The sequence below is a fragment of the Camelina sativa genome, chromosome 13 (assembly GCF_030686135.1).
Source record: "Camelina sativa cultivar CO46 ecotype springtype chromosome 13, ASM3068613v1".
NCBI lineage: Eukaryota > Viridiplantae > Streptophyta > Magnoliopsida > Brassicales > Brassicaceae > Camelina > Camelina sativa.
In genome coordinates, this window is record NC_141892.1 from 9,205,551 (window position 1) to 9,221,973 (window position 16,423).

Consider the following 16,423-nt stretch of genomic DNA (forward strand, 5'->3'; position numbering starts at 1 on the left):
TATGTATATACTCCATAGTTCTTTCTAAATTACATCCATATTTGAAAAATTAACAAAAAAAAATTACATATACCGTTGCTTAATAATTTATCATCCATAATTGTAATTTGCTTTTCTTTCTTTTTTGTAAGTTTTATTTTGTTTCAAAAACAGAATGTACAAAGGCCACACTGATAGACCTTGGCACGATACTTATGGTTAAGAAAATGGATATAAATATGTGTTCTAAAACTATAAACGCCACACCAAAAAAAAAAAAAAACATATACAAAAATTGCAAAAAAAACACTAAACAATACTTATATATATATATATATATATAACTGACCCTGCGCTGTTAATCACATAGTGCAGGTAAAAAATAAATGACACAAATTTGATGGAAATAAATGATATGCAACCACTGACACTGTTAGTTACTGTTGAGCAAACCTTCACGGCACATTAAAAGTTTTAAAAAGGACAGTAGCAAAAATATGTTTCCCCACTAGGCTTTCTATACTTGTATCATTTTAAACTCTAGCAAGTGAAGATGGTTAAAGTATAGTCAATGCTAATACCGCATAAATAAAGTTGCTAGGATTGGTATAGTAAGTGTGGTTCAACGAATGTGGTTTAAATGGTTCACTGATAAATGAAAATTGTCGAATCTTCTAATGAATTGTATAAAAGTTTACGGATTATTCAAAGAAAAAAAAAAGTTTATGGATTAATAGACCCGCAATAAATTGTTTAAACATGACATAAATGTTTTTTTTTTGTGGTTACTAAATGATTGATCGATACTCTCTTTGTTTGCATGAATAAAATGTTCGAGAGAGTACATGATCCAGTCCAGGTTATCTAAGATACGATACAATTCAGAAAAAGCTGGCATATATAGTATTTGATAGATGTTTTCCTTTATTTCTATTTGGTTTCGATGTTTTGCTCTAATTAAACTCCTACTTGAGAAGAGAGTTAGAATCTAAACTCTTGAATGATATATGGAGGAAACAGATCAATTTAAGACTATGTATTAAGAAAAAACAAAACTAAAATCCTTACTGACATTTGGAAGGAACTTTAATGATTCATCTATATTGAAGAAACTTAAATGTGACACTTAAACGTACAAAATAAATGGTGTTTTGTGTAACAAGATATACTAGCTAGTGTCTCCCCTTGAGTCAGTTGTACTAGACATGTGGTGTTCGTATATAAATTATTTGAATCTAACAAAATATTAGGTTGAATAAAATTTGCAGCTGTAAAAATGAGGAGGTGGATGAATTAAAGAACCGATAATGTAGAAGTAGTGCAAAAGTACGTTATCTGTTTGTGTAAAGGGCAACCACCAAATATCAACGCAATTTGGTTCCTTTTATAACTATTTCTTTTATATAAACGTTACATACGTTCCCCATATTCTTATTCAAGATATCTAAAGCCATCAAATCCATAAGCTATTTGTTGTAATTTAAGGTTCATCGAAATGGCGAATCAAGCAACTTTTGCAGCATTCTTCCTTTTTGCTTTAGCTGTCTTATCCAACTTGGAGCTCTCGGCTTCTTCACTTGTCAGCGGCAAGGTCTCTTGCCTTGACTGTCACCGCGATTTCGACTTCTCAGGTCTACTCTTTCAACTAGTTGAATGACTTGGATTTGTGTGGGTGTGTCATCCAAGTTTCCAACTATGCAAATCACTTACACCACTCATCACATTCTTATGTAACTTTTAGTCAAAAGGGGTGACGAATGTTGATATCTACACTATAAGTTTCTTGATATCTAGACCATTTGTATTGTATTTGACTATATTCAGGTATTAAGGTTCTAGTAAAGTGCGACGGAGAGAAGAAACAGATAACCGCAATGGCATCTTCAGACGGATCTTTCCGGTCAGTGCTTCCCGCGGCCGACAAAAAGGGCTCCATGAATTGTCTTGCAAAGCTCTTGGGAGGTCCTGAGCAACTCTACGCTCACAAACACAACTTGGTCTCTGAACTGGTCATGTCTAAACACGATTCCAAAGTTTTAACTACCTCAAACCCACTTGCCTTCTCTCTCTCCTGCCCCAAACCAACCGAAGATAATGTTGGAACTATGATCGGAGATTCGAAGACTGTTAATTTCCCGGGGGCAGGAGGTTTCGGATTTCCACCAGCCAGCTTCTTTCCCTTCTTACCAATCATTGGTATCCCATGATTTAATCAAGTGATACATTTAAGTACTCTAAAAGACATATTTATAGCTATGTTTTGTTGTTTACGTGAATCTCTGTTACAAATTAAAGCCAGCAAAGACAAAAAGTTTCAAATTAAATGATTTTGTCTAGTGAAGATATACAAGTATGTTTTATGTGTTAAGAAAATGTTGTTTATGAGCTTCTTTGTAGTTTTAAGAAGTTGCTTTTGTAACGAGTTTGTAATAAGAAGCTTGGGTTAATCCAACGATATATACGTTTTGTTGTGATATTCTATGCTTTATACGTAGTGGTAATATGAAAAGAGAATAATGACCAAAAAATTAGTTTGAACACAAAACCAAGAAACTGATAAATTGTGCTCTAACACAAATGAAAGAATTCGAAATACCAAAATAGAATTGGATTTGATTTAGTTGTACCTATAGAATGGTGTCGAGTATGGTTTTTATTGGATCTCAATTGGTTTGAATTCAGAAACGTTGGAACGACTAAATGCCACAAAGACATACTTAAACAACATTGATAAACAAAGATCGCTCAAAACTTAAGAGTACTTAAATGGAGTCCACTAATAATAATAAGCAACAAGAAAACCAAAATTGTCTTTAAACAAAATCTTGATCCTACAAAGTCAGGATTCTGAAATTTAAACCCAAGACGAACAAGGTTCATGACAGAAAAAGAAAATCAAATTTCCTCAACGTGTGATGATGATACCTTAGAGAAACTTTATAATAATAAAAAAAAACTTAGAAAACCCTGTTTGGTGGACTCATTGTACTCTTCAAGTACAAGCACCTCACCTGCAGACAAACAATCAACAAACATTTCAGGTTTAGAAACGGACAAGTGAATCGAGAATGATCGAGAAGAAGTGTGTAAAGAGATTGTTGTTACTAACGTTTTGCCAGTTTTTCTTCAAGAGAGAAACAAGGAAGTTGACACTCATCTGAACATTCTGAAAGATCTGCTTCTCTTCCATGGAAAGATTCCCGACAGCAACTCCCATACAAAGAACCTTCTTGAGCTGGAACTTCACTGTTGCCTTAGTCTCATTCACTTTGCCTTCCAAAGACTCTTGGTGGCTAACAAGAGTTGGGAACTTACCTGTTTCGTTGTTCAAAGGAGTCAGCATTTAATCTGAAGATCAAAACATATAAATGAAGATGATGCAAGAAATGGAAGGTTGGTTAGAGACATGCCTGCCTTGTTGAGACCAGGACCAAGAAGACGAGGAATCTGCTTAATGACAGATTCAGAAGCAAGGAAAGCATGGTACTTCTTAGCAAGCTTCTTAACAAGTTTCTTGTTCTTGTTCAACTTCTTAAGAGCTTCAACATCCATAGAATCCAACCCAATCTTCTCAGCCTACATAAAAACCCCAACCCTAAATTATACTACCAACCATAACATTTCCAAAGAAGACAATGAATTAGAGGAAAAAGACAGCAACTTTTTGTTTACCTCTTCGACGTGCTGAGCATCTCCGAGCATACAAATCTTCATCTTAGGCCTAGGAATGTGAGGCAACTTGACAGATCCGCTAAACCTCTTGTCCTTTTGAGGGTCATAGTTCTTAAGACCAATCTGCAGTTCAATAGTCTCAGTGAACTTGCGTGGCTTTGTCTCCTTACAGTGAGTGATAATAGCAGATATCGCCTCTCTCACCGCTTCACTCTGAAGCTTACTACACCACCATTCACAAAAACAAAAACAAAAAATCAAATCTTTAAACCCTTCTATAAACCCAAGACGAATTACATATAAATCAACACCCTAACACTTCTAAAGATTCAATTTTTATCCACCTAAGCCTATATATATAAGATAAAACCAATTTGTTTACAATCTAAATCAACAAACCCAATTAATCAGTTGATAACATATGAATCTATAACTAGAAGAAACAAATAACGTTGATTTGAGCATACGAACCTCATTTTGACACTTCCTCAAACAAATCTGCTTCCTGAAAATCAGAAAACAAAAAGAATAGTTAACAGTGTTGTCGAGAAAACGTACAAAGAAATTTCAGAACAATTGAAGAAGATGATGAACCAACCTGTGTGGGAAGATCGGAAACAGAGAAAGAAGGAACGGCGAGTGAAGCAATCCTCTGTAACTTATATGAGACCACGAGAGGAGATAAACTCTAGCCCTAATTATTTCTTCTCATTCAAGCCCAGTTTCTTCGATATGAAAGCCCATTAATGAAGCCCATTTAGGGAGATTATTGCATTATCTCGATGTCCGTTCTAAAATTAAGATGGTCTAATCAACTTATGGTTCAAAACCACTAAAGGATCTCCCAAAAAGAACAGCAGCGCACTGGACTGCACCACATTTTGAAATTAGATTTCAGAAGCAACCGGCTCACATCACCTGACAATTTTGTGAGTGTTTTCAGTGATATGTTTATGGGAATTTCTCATTTACACCCACTTTCTCCTAAACAGTTTACACTCACATCCACTTTCTACTATTTCTAAACTTTTTTTATGTAAAATTACAATTTACCCTTCAAAACTCTCCTACACCAAACTTAACTTACATATATCTATTTTTTCTCTGTTCAGTAAATATTTTTTAACAACCGTAAAAACACAAAATCCCAAATCCCCTAAACTCTAGATCCCCAATTCTCATCAACCCTAATTTTGCAATTCTCATCAACCCTAGTTTTGCATTTCCCAAACCCCCTAAACCCTTGAATCCTACCACTCCTCCCGTTTGTCCCATTACCTCCATTTGTTCCGTTTTCCCTTTAACTTGCCGCCGTGGATCGCCTTTGCACATAGCAGAGACCCGTCGTCGCATATCCAAATTCTCGGCCGATGAACCGTCATCTACAACTGTTGGTGATACTTCTGGAGAAAAATCTGTAGAGTGGGATGATCTTCTCCCTCGCCGTCTGTTCGCAACTGACCGTTTTCCCGACGCGAGGTTGAATGTTTACTCACGACCTGATATCCTGACGACAGTTTACAAGGTCCTCAAAGGCACTCCCCAATTCGATACGATTCTTAGCTCAAGTTTGGGTTATCTATTCAGGCTTCGTATTGGTGAGTCTCCTATCTCTTGCAAATTACTCCACGCTCTGCTTTGTAGGCAGGTTTTGTCCAAAAAGAAGGACGAGCTGTGGACTGTATTTGGTGGATACCCTATGAGGTTTTCTTTAGTTGAATTTGGTGTTGTAACTGGCCTTCCATGTGGCGAATTTCCGGAAGATTACGACCCCGAAGACGACCCTGCTCCTGACTCTGATGATGAATGTTACTGGGACAAGTTGATTGGGAAAGATCGGAAGGCAACCCTAGGTGATGTGACCACTACTTTTGAAGACCCTACTATCAAAGATTTGGATCGGAAGCTTCGGCTTGCGTTGCTTCTCATAGTCGATGGTGTGCTCATTGCCTCCAGCCAAACGCATAGACCAACTTGGAAGTATGTTGAGATGCTTGAAGACATCGACTCGTTTCTAGCATTTCCTTGGGGCAGAGAATCCTTCTTGAAGACTATTTCCACTATGAGACTTGATCTCAAACCGCAATCCAAACCAGTGGCTAAAAGACTTAAACGTCAGGGCAAGGTTCTTCAACCAACGGACCCCTTGAAGAGTTTCACCGAGAAGTTACAACAGAAGTCCTTCCGTTTGCATGGCTTCCCTCTTGCGCTTCAACTCCTCGCATATCGTAACATTTCTGGATTACGAGACAAGGTACAAGGTGCTGGTGACAGCCGCACTTTCCTAGAATGGACTTCAGTTGGCCTACCAAAGAATAATCTACCTCTGACAGACGTCATATGTGTTGAGCATAATCCAGATGTAAGTTATCATATGTACACATTATTAATCTTTCGATTACGTTATCCACATGGATACACACATTAAGATTTTTTTCTATCACAACCGCAACTATTAGTTTCTCCGTTTTTGGAAGCTGTCCAACAAGAATCTGATTGGGAAGAGTGGGACGATGAGATTAAAGACAAAAGGATTACTCATATGGAAAGTCTCATTCAAGCATGACATATCTTCAGCAAAAAGGAATGGACAGGGGGTGATTGTTCTTTGCCTTTAATAACTTTACCAGATAAGAAGGGCAAAGGGCTTCATAGGAAACACATTATTCCTAGGCGGAAAGAGATTTCTGCCAAACTTCGTGTCAATCAACCTTCACCCAAGTCCAAATGCTCGAGTTCTAAGAGTCCCCGTGTTATCTTCTCTAATACTGACGATAACGTTTTGGCTGATTTCAAAGCTGCTGTAGAGAAAGAACTTAATTCTATTAGAGATGCGGCAGATAGTAAATTTAAAAAGTTAGAATCTGAGAACAGGAAACTACAGGCTCAGATTAACACCCTTCGATTCCGTAGGCGGTTAAGAATACCACTAAGGCGCACCATTACGAGGCCTGCCTCCGTTGTCAAGGAATCACCACCTTCCACTGCCGCAGACGATGAGTTTACCTGTCCAAAGAATGCTGCAGCGAATGTGTCTGTCCGGACGCCATCCCCAACTCCTCAACAATCTCCTTGCAACCCAGTCACGTCTCCTGATGATATCCTTCTTAACCAACACGACTGGGAACAATATGTCCACCCGTTTGGGACAACGGTATGTAGTTGTTTTCAATCATCCGGGAGCTAGTTTGTCTGCATCTATATTCATCTTAATCAATTTATACAGGAACATTCTGTTGGAAACAGCCCGTCCGCTATGAAAGATGTGATTCAGGATGATTCAGGATGTCTGGACTCTTGCCTCAATCCCATTTATGACACCCAGACTAAGGTTAGACACACTTGTACCTTTCCTATTAAACTTCGACTATCTTCCTTTTTGTTAGCTAAAAGACTTTTTGTAAAACAGCAATACCCAGTTTATGACACTGTCACCAAACCTGTTCCCTTCAATGACCATGTATCTCCACAACCCTTACAACCTTACACCAGCTTGTTACAGTGATTTATAGGGAACTCTAATGTCAATCCTCAGTTGCCTGCTCCTAGTCCTGACCTTGACGGTACACCCTCCAACGATATTGAGGTATTTATTCACCAAATTAATATACTTTCCGAGTAAGTCTCTATAATCAAGTATATCTGACTACTCAAATACTTGATGAGCTTCTCGCCGAAAATTGACGCTGATAATGTGTTGGAAGACACTCCCCTACCGTTAGCCATATGTGGTATTGAGGTAAGCAATTCCGATAATTTACTATCATTTTTATACTATCCACATGGACACCTCTCTGGCTAACTTTATAGGAACAAGTTTTACATATCCACATGGATAAGGAACAACATTTCAATACTTTTTTCTTGCAGGACACCAATGTTGACATTCACCCAGCTTGTGTTGATAATGTGTTGGAAGCAACTCCCCTACCGTTAGCCATCTGTGGTATTGAGGTAAGCAATTCCGATAATTTACAATCATTTTTTATACTATCCACATGGACACCTCTCTTTGGCTAACTTTATAGGAACAACTTTTACATATCCACATGGATATGGAACATCATTTCGATACTTTTTTTTTCTTGCAGGACACCAATGTTGACATTCACCCAGCTTGTGTCGTTGAGGTACCGCATACAAATCTTACTTCAAAAACAATTAGTTAACTTTCTCTATTTTATCTCATATTTAAATTTCCCAACTTGCTTCATTAGGATTTCGGGCTTGCGTCCCCCCTACAGAGCAACAAATCTGACAGCGAAGACACAGAGGTATTGCATCATTCTCTACTTTGCAATATAGTTTTCTGCCTAATAGTTTGCTGAAAATGAGATTTATTTCACTTCACAGAGCAATGATACGCCCACAGACCCTGTTGATGTCAGTGATTCTTCGCCACCCAGACCTACGCAAAAGGGTGTTCTCTCGTGACCAGAAGAGGCCCTTATCTCGGCTGCTATGCGGATACCTCCACGTTCACTGTCCCATCTGCCTGACCTTCTACTCATTGTCGAACAAGACTTAGCATCTCTCATGAAAAAATCTCTGAAATCATGCCCAAACACGTAACTTTCTACACATCCTATGCAGTATTTTATTCTAACAATATCGGATCAATGAGCTAACTGTGGATACCATTTTCAAAACCTCCAGGATACACATAACCAAATGTGGATACCCAATTGACAACTTGTTTTTTAAACAGCTATCAAAGCCTACGAATTGGGTTAGTACTTTGGTAAGTATTTCCTATCTAGCAACCTCTGAAATTGATTTTAGTTCATCTATACTTACACATTCTTTTCACCCTTTATTTTCAGCATATGGAGGTTTTAGTGGATTTTCTACAAAAAAAGCTGACAAAAGTCCTATCCATTGAACGCTCTATCTTCCTGTCACCCTGGCTTGGGAACTACTTACAAGGGAGGTATCCTTCCTTCTGTCAAGCAAAATTTAAGTCCAGAGTCAAGTGGGACAATAAGCTAAAAGCTAAAACCTATGGTTCTCCTTTAGAGTGGTTTGTGGATTGGAACACGATATATATTCCGATGATTTGGGAAAATTATCACTGGGTTGGCTTAGTCATTAATCTATCCAATTGGAGCATAGAAATACTTGATCCTAATGTCACTCTATACGACGATGCTAAGGTTGCCAACTATATAGCCCCGTTCACAGAGCAGCTGCCATACCTTATTGCTAAACTGTGCACACCGCCTTCAACTCAGGATCATGGTTGCACTCCATTCACTTGGTCGAGCGTCAAGGACATTTACGTCAATGAGAGATGTGGTGATTATGGTCCTCTTGCCATGAAGTTGCTAGAGATCGTCGCTACTGGATTTGGTCCAGAACTCATGTCTCAGATCACCGACCACATCGTCAATGATATCATGGCACAATACGCGTTGGACGTCTATAAGGAATATGTCGCACCCATCTACTCCAATTAGTTTCAAACTTTCATTCGCTCCCTCTGTTAGTTTTCCTATCTGTATGTTTGTGTCATGTCGTACTATTAACCTTTAACTATTTTAGGTTCTTAAAAATTATCGGCTAAGTATTTATCTATTCACGTGTCCATGTGGATACCACATCTTAACATATATCCACGTATATCCACGTGGACAGACATGTTTGGATATCCTTACTATTTTAACTAGTAACCAGTTTTCATCTAGCCGACGACTTTAAAGTTTATCTACAAAGCAAGAAAGCAATGTTTACCTACAGTTACCCCTTCCAGTTAGACCCCCGTATCCAAATGTACATGTTTTTGTGGATACCTTGAAAATCGAATATTTTATTAACAAGTGCGATTTATAAGCTCATGTACTATGTTGCTTTGTTAATTGGCCCTCATGTGCATATCCAAAAATTGGTACCAATATGCACTTATCCATATCATATCGTAAACATGGACTTTATTTCCTCTTTATATCCCTTTGTTCAATCACTTATGGATATGAATAAAACATGAACGTTGAGGGATAATGGGACTTACTTCGATTTTCATGGTCCAGGAGGCCTTCCTTATTACCCAACATATATGAATGCCCATAAACCCTAAACCCTAAACCCTGAAACCTCGCACCATAATTCTAAACTCTAAACAATACACCCTAAACTCTTAATCGTAACCCCTAAATCATTAAACCTAGAACCAACACCCTCCAAAGGTTTACCCTATATAAGAAATGTTAACTACAAATAAAAACCAAAAAATAATGTAGTATAAACCCTAAACCCTAACCCCTAAACCCTAAACCCTAAACCCTACCCCATGAATCCTAAACCCTAAACTCTAAACCCTAAACCGTAACCCCTAACCTAAACCCTAACAACTAAAACCTAACCCCTAAACCCTAAACCCTAATCCCTAAACCTTAACCCTACCCCATAAACCCTTAACACTAAACCCTAAAACATGACATAACAAACTAAACCTTTGATCACCAAATGTTAGATTTAGGGGTAAGTGTTAATACGTATATACTACCAAAGTATATATTGAACCCCAAACCTTTTAAGACCAAACATTGCATTCGTGAAGCGCTAGCGAAACTAAAAAGTTTGCCAAAAAAAAAATGTACAGTTTGTAAAGTGTGGATATTCTGGCACAAGGAGTTTAAAAGATAACCCTAATACCCTTACAGTTTGTAAAGTGTGGATATTTTGGCATAATGTTTTTAGGTAGTAAACTCAAAGACCTATGATCTAATGAAATACAATCCACATATTTCGTATCCACATGCACCTATCACATGGTGTCAACTACTTAACATATATCCATGTGGACAGACATTTTTGGATATCCTTACTCCTTACCTACAGTTACCCCTTCGTTAATTGGCCCTCATGTGCATATCCAAAAACTGGTATCAATGTGCATGTATCCATAACATATCGTAAACATGGATACTCAGAGATGATTACAATACGACATAGAGTGACGTCAACATTTGTAGTATGCAAAATCCCCTAAATTATAAGTCTGGAACACACTTGAATACACTTCGATATAGATTCATGGTAACAATTTTCTGGATAGGAACCTTCAAGTAAACTAGAAACCCAAAACCTTCACGTAAAACATAATTTTAATTTCAGTTTAAAAAGGAGTAACCCGATACAAACAAAAAAACCCGAGACGTTACATCTCAGGAATGATACTTAGGAGTCTTCGCTACTGCACAACGGGAACATCTTGGACGACCCACTCTACCCTTCGTCTTCGGTGGTGATAATTTATGGACCACCATTTCTGAACTTACATCACTAGCTCCCCCATCTACATATGAGAGAGACCAGTTTTGCGCACTAAAACAAGCACAGACGAAATCTCCATAAACAAGTCTCTTGTTATTATTCGCCCAGATTGCGTACGGATTGTCGTTTTCAAGGCATTTGGAGAAGAAGCAATAGTATTTCGAGTGTTGGTTCGACCACCACACGAGATCTTCGGACTTGTCGAGTCGCACAGTTGCAAGACATTCCTTGGAGTAAACCGCATTCAAACCTTGTTTGCCAGCAATTAACAAGTTCTTCAACGCGTCCACACCTTCTTCACCCAAAAAAGTATCACCTTTGGCAAGCAGCTCGGGTGGCATGTGAAACTCGGTTTTCGAAGCAACCTGAACATAATTAATGTGTGGTATATTAAATTTAATCACTTAGATGAATGTTATTTGCCAAGAACTAAAACGAATCCTACTATTACAGCTTCTTCATAACGCTGAGTATTAGCCATCAGCAGCAACACATAATTTGCCTTCCAATCCGTTTATGTGGCGTGCCGAGGTTCATAAGCAATAAATACGGTGACAACTTTAGGTAGGTGAGCTTTTAAAGATGTGTTAACCAAGTGAATTTAATTTGGCCACCACTTCGAACAATACTTATTTGCATACAATATCTTGTCCACGTGGATAGGAACCTTTGTGCTTATAATTTTTCAAATAGTCATTGTGACTCCTATATTTAAATCCATGTGGTTACTACCATGTGGATAGCTAATTCCAAGTACTGTTGTTTTCCGTGAAACCCTCATTTTAGTAGGCTAGCTTTTTAAGATTTGTCAGAACTTTAATCGTTTTGACAGTATTGTCGTGTTAAGAGCACTGTCGTGATGTGACATTTCTGGGGCTACAACCGTAGGACCACTGTTGTCTTTATTGGAGTTCTCTGTTTGTTAGTTAGGTGACCTTTTAAAGATGTGTAAACCAACTGCATTAATTTTGCTCCGACTATTAACTTTGCAACAGAAATTCAAACAGTACTTATATGACCACAATACACTGTCCATGTGGATTACAATTAGTTTGGAGTATTTTAGACAATTTTTGCGACTTTCCATGCGTCGTAATTTTGAAGCTATTGGACATGGATTCAGCATTCTAAAAACAGTTTCCTTTTAACTTGTTGGGTTGAACATTACCTGGTATCCACATAGATTCCTAGGAATTAAGTTTACATGGTTGCGTCCACGTGGTTTATGTATTGATGAAGGCCATTACAGTTAGTCTTTAGGGCTACTTGGGAGTGATATCATAGTCTGTTCTATATAAACATAGTTTGTATCTGTTAGAAAATAGCTGAAAATGGTTCCGACGTACAAAATCGTCTATCACAACTGTTGTCCTGGTAAATGTGGACATGGTCGAATACTACCTAAAAGACATTTCCCTCGTCCTCACAGTGCTCGGACACGTATGAGTGACCGCAAACCAACGGAAGAACCTATCACCGAACCTATCGTTCTCTTGAATCCTGAGGTTTGTTTTCTTGTTTTTAGACTTTTATTTAAGGGACACTCATACGTGTAGGAATCCAGATCTTTTATTTAATATAAATGGAAGATCTCATATTTTTACTTGTTCTCACTCTTACAGATCCTAACACGTAGAGATCTACACTTCCCAGCACCAATCCTGGCGAAAATTGTGAGCTTGGTAGCTCAGGATGGCATCAAACGTTTGAGGAACTGGCTTGTCGCAGGGCGTGCAGGGAGAATAGCAGTTCACTCGTTGGAAACACTATCATCGGTTAGGCTGGATCGCCATTCCAAATTCGTTAAGTGGTCAAGACCTGATTCTGTGTACTACGATTTTTTTGGGATGTGTTTATACGCTAAAAATCCTTATGCTTTGTATGTGAAAAGTTTATTCTTAGCTTTTCAATGCTGTGATTTGAAAGAGGCAATAGCAATGGTGAGTACCATTAAACATGTGTACCTAGTTGTTGAGTTGTTGTGGATAATGTTGAAGAGCTGCGAAGGGACTTTGGATATGGATTTTTACTGGAACTACAAGAAGAAGTCTCGATTTGGTGATGTTGATAGGCTGGCTTACTCTCTAATGTACCCCATCCACACAATGCAGCCAAAGCGATGGGGGACTTTTTCTAATACTTGGCACTTTGAAGATGTGCCAATGTGTGGTGTTGACCATGCGGAGCTGCAGGAATTCAGTGGAGAGAGGTGTATCGAGTGTATCTTCTACTTCCTATCTAGAGATATAATGCTTTTGTCTTAGGATTGTAAGCAATATTGCTTTAAATTGTTGTCTGTATCTTCCATTCAAATCCTCTGAACTATTGTCCTGTAAGATATGTTATTTATGGTATCCACAATCTACAACTGAGTTGAATCCTAATTTGAGCATTCGAAACTTTAAAATTAGATATCAATCCACACATTTCTACAGGATATCTAAACACACCTATCCACAATGTATCTCTACCCACCGGTACTCTGCCCTAGTTTGAAACGTAAAAGATGTAAAAAACAGTAGTTCTAGCTAGTGTTATACAAAGGTTTGTATCCACCAAAAAGAGAACATGCAGGTATATCCATTTTCAGATATCCACATGTCCTAGTACACAAACGCTTTACAATTTGAACATCGTTGCGAATCAAATAATAAAACTTTGCTGCAATTTTTTATTCCACGTATTTAGATATCGACATGTTCTTGTCCTCGTACTTAAAATGGGTGTGGATTGATATCTTTGGCAAAAGTTTGTATCCACATGTTCTTGTCCCGATAAGTCTGTATTCTCTCTTTAAATTCAAACCATAAACTTTTCACATACAAAACAACATAACTACAGACCATGAGGATTCTATCTGGATATTGTAAACAACTAGGTAAACAGTTATACCATATACAGATGCTTAAATGATAAAAAAAAGTTAGAATTTATTGCACAGTTTTGATAAATAATAAATCCAGACATGAGGTATCAACTGATGAAAAATAAAATAAAAATTCATAATGTGGTATAAAACGGGAAATCCTACTTAAGATATCAACTTTCATAAAACGGGAAATCCTACTCTTCGTTGAAACGAACATCAACTTTAGACCAATCAATAGGAGCAGGAACCCCACACTGCTTAGCGTCCTCCGCCGCAACTTCTCTCATCGCCTCTAACCTTTTGTGCTCTGCCTCGAAGTCCACAAGTTGTTGTCCCAAAATTTGATTTAGTTGGGAGAGTTGAGCGTCGATTAATTCGACTTGATGCAGGAGGGCGGTAGACTCTTCCTTCTTCTTCATATGTTCTTTAATCATATGAAGAATTCCTTTGAAGCGATCAGCTGTCTTCGCCTTAGCAAAGACTTTCGTCTGACAAAAGGCTTCGCTCACGGCCTCTAATGCTTCCTCCTCCCACTCGAAGTCAGCATCCCCTTCTGGTCGTTCCCTGGAACTCTTCCCGGCCATGGTAATTGGGCGTGCTGCTTCGTCTTCCCACTATGACATGCGTTTGTGACGTTTTCTGGAACTCTCTCCCGCCATAGCTCGATTCTCCAAATGAAAACAATCCCAACAAATTATAGGTACAATTATCGACGAAGTAGATGGAATTGAGTGAAAAGAGATAGAGAGGTTATTTATAGGTGCAGTTATCGAACAGAAGGGAATGTTTCAATGAATATAGAGAGAGCCAAACGACACAAAGAATTAAAAGAAATTGGAATTATACCTATGAAATCGAAACGATACAATTCAATGAATTTGGAAATATCAAACGATGCAATGAATTTCGAGAGATCGAGAAGATACCTCTCACGTTTATGTACACATAATGTCAACCATATGGATACTAATATTCTAGCTGTTTTCACAAGCTGATAACTACTACTACTATCCACGTAATCGTCATCCACCCAACTACGACCATGTCGATATATTGTGTTTATCTTAAATAACCATACATCCCTACGTTTTATTCTTACGTTTTGTTCAATCACTCAATAATCTAAACTTTCTATTACTCTGAAATGTGTTCACACTTGGATACACTATACACTAATATGTTCGGGAATGTGCCTATATGTTCGGAAATTACCTATCCATATGTTATTACCCACACGGACATGATTTTGTGTGCAAGTAAGTATTGTGGCTTGAAAGACTTTCCCTATATTATTTGACACGTATAAGAGATAGAAAACATTAGTTGTGGCTTGGTGTGTTGTAAATACATATGTTCCTAACCAATAAATAATGAACATGTGGATATCAAGATTTTTCGATATTGCATGTCTTTTTGTAAGTTTGAAATCAAATATAGTTGGTATCGATATCCATATGGATTACATTTTGTGGATATAACTCACAATTTTACTTTCAGTTCAACTACCCTAATATAATATTACTTTAAGTTCAACATCAAACAATAACAAATCAACCACGTGGATACTAACCTTCCAAATCGATTACATTTCAATAGAGTTCAACAAACAAAACCGTTCATCTTGACTACATTTCAGTAGCGTTGTTTCCAATAGTCGTTAACTATTAAACAAACAAAAAAATAACCATATCCACAACAACAAGCGGTAGTGGATACATAGTTAATTTGTAGGAAGCAATGTAAGCAATAGTGCATGTCTTTTTGTAAGTTTGAAATCAAATATGGATGGTTAGATGAGGATAAGTACAAATTAAGTTACAAACTTGATTCAGAAATACACCCTGATTACCATAACTTAGGATAAAAACTTTATATCTTTTGCTAGGTAAAAATAGATACACTCCATGCATATCTCCCCGTTGTATTCACCAAGAGCGTCGTGTTGCCACATGCACTCTAGGAAATCTTCAAAACGCCAAGTCTTCTCTTATGTCCTTTTTCTTTGAGGTCCGATGATGTAGATGTGGTACATCAACGAGTCAGCCATTTTCTCTACTTGAGCAAACCTGTACTTCTTCCTAAAGTTCCAGTAGACATCCATATCTAGAGTGCCTGCCCAGATACTCAACATTATCCACAACAGTTCAGCCACAGGGTACACAATCTTGATCGTCCCGACCAATTCGATTGCCTCTTCCAATTGAAGGCATTGAAACGCTAGGAACAAGCTTCTCACATACAACGCATATGGATTCTTCTCGTTCAGGCACCTTCCAAAGAAATCATACTAGATATGCGGAGGCCTTGACCATTTCACAAACTCGGGATCACGGTTTAACCTGACCGACGAAAGTGTCTCCAGAGACAAAGCAGCTTCCCTGCCCGCGCGACCAGCGAGTATCCAGTTGAGATACCAAACTCACTATTTTGGCAAGTATAGGGGCTGGGATGTGCAGATCTCTTTGTTGAGGTGCCTTTAAATGTATCCACAAGTATTACCCACCGCAAAATTTTAAAATATACCATATTGATTCGCAGATCTGGAACTATACATGTAAGAAAACTAACCTCTAAATTAAGATGCTCAATAGCATCGCGGATTGGCTCCTCTTCTGCTTCACGGTCACTCCT

At 38.0% G+C, this 16,423-nt stretch overlaps 2 protein-coding genes across 2 annotated transcripts; one reads left to right on the forward strand and one right to left on the reverse strand.

Moving 5' to 3' along the window:
• Positions 1 to 1,265: 1,265 nt before the first annotated feature.
• On the forward strand, positions 1,266 to 2,455 carry LOC104736250 (uncharacterized). The gene is made up of 2 exons (XM_010456203.3): positions 1,266 to 1,610; positions 1,804 to 2,455. The coding sequence occupies exons 1-2, from the start codon at positions 1,475 to 1,477 to the stop codon at positions 2,184 to 2,186; spliced, it is 519 nt and encodes a 172-aa protein (XP_010454505.1). The 5' UTR covers positions 1,266 to 1,474; the 3' UTR covers positions 2,187 to 2,455.
• Positions 2,456 to 2,731: 276 nt separating this feature from the next.
• Positions 2,732 to 4,373, reverse strand: LOC104736251 (large ribosomal subunit protein uL1x). The gene is made up of 6 exons (XM_010456204.3): positions 4,250 to 4,373; positions 4,123 to 4,156; positions 3,652 to 3,874; positions 3,390 to 3,555; positions 3,089 to 3,294; positions 2,732 to 2,990 (listed from the first exon to the last, which is right to left on the reverse strand). The coding sequence occupies exons 2-6, from the start codon at positions 4,125 to 4,127 to the stop codon at positions 2,937 to 2,939; spliced, it is 654 nt and encodes a 217-aa protein (XP_010454506.1). The 5' UTR covers positions 4,128 to 4,156; positions 4,250 to 4,373; the 3' UTR covers positions 2,732 to 2,936.
• Between the last annotated feature and the right edge of the window lie 12,050 nt (positions 4,374 to 16,423).

Bases quoted from the DNA above. Each gene is read 5' to 3' on its own strand.
- LOC104736250 (XM_010456203.3), top strand. From the start codon at position 1,475: ATGGCGAATCAAGCAACTTTTGCAGCATTCTTCCTTTTTGCTTTAGCT. The intron at 1,611-1,803 runs GTCTACTCTTTC...GACTATATTCAG, and splicing joins CCGCGATTTCGACTTCTCAG to GTATTAAGGTTCTAGTAAAG.
- LOC104736251 (XM_010456204.3), bottom strand. The intron at 3,556-3,651 runs GTAAACAAAAAG...GTTTTTATGTAG, and splicing joins ATGCTCAGCACGTCGAAGAG to GCTGAGAAGATTGGGTTGGA. The intron at 2,991-3,088 runs GTTAGTAACAAC...GTTTGTCTGCAG, and splicing joins TGAAGAAAAACTGGCAAAAC to GTGAGGTGCTTGTACTTGAA.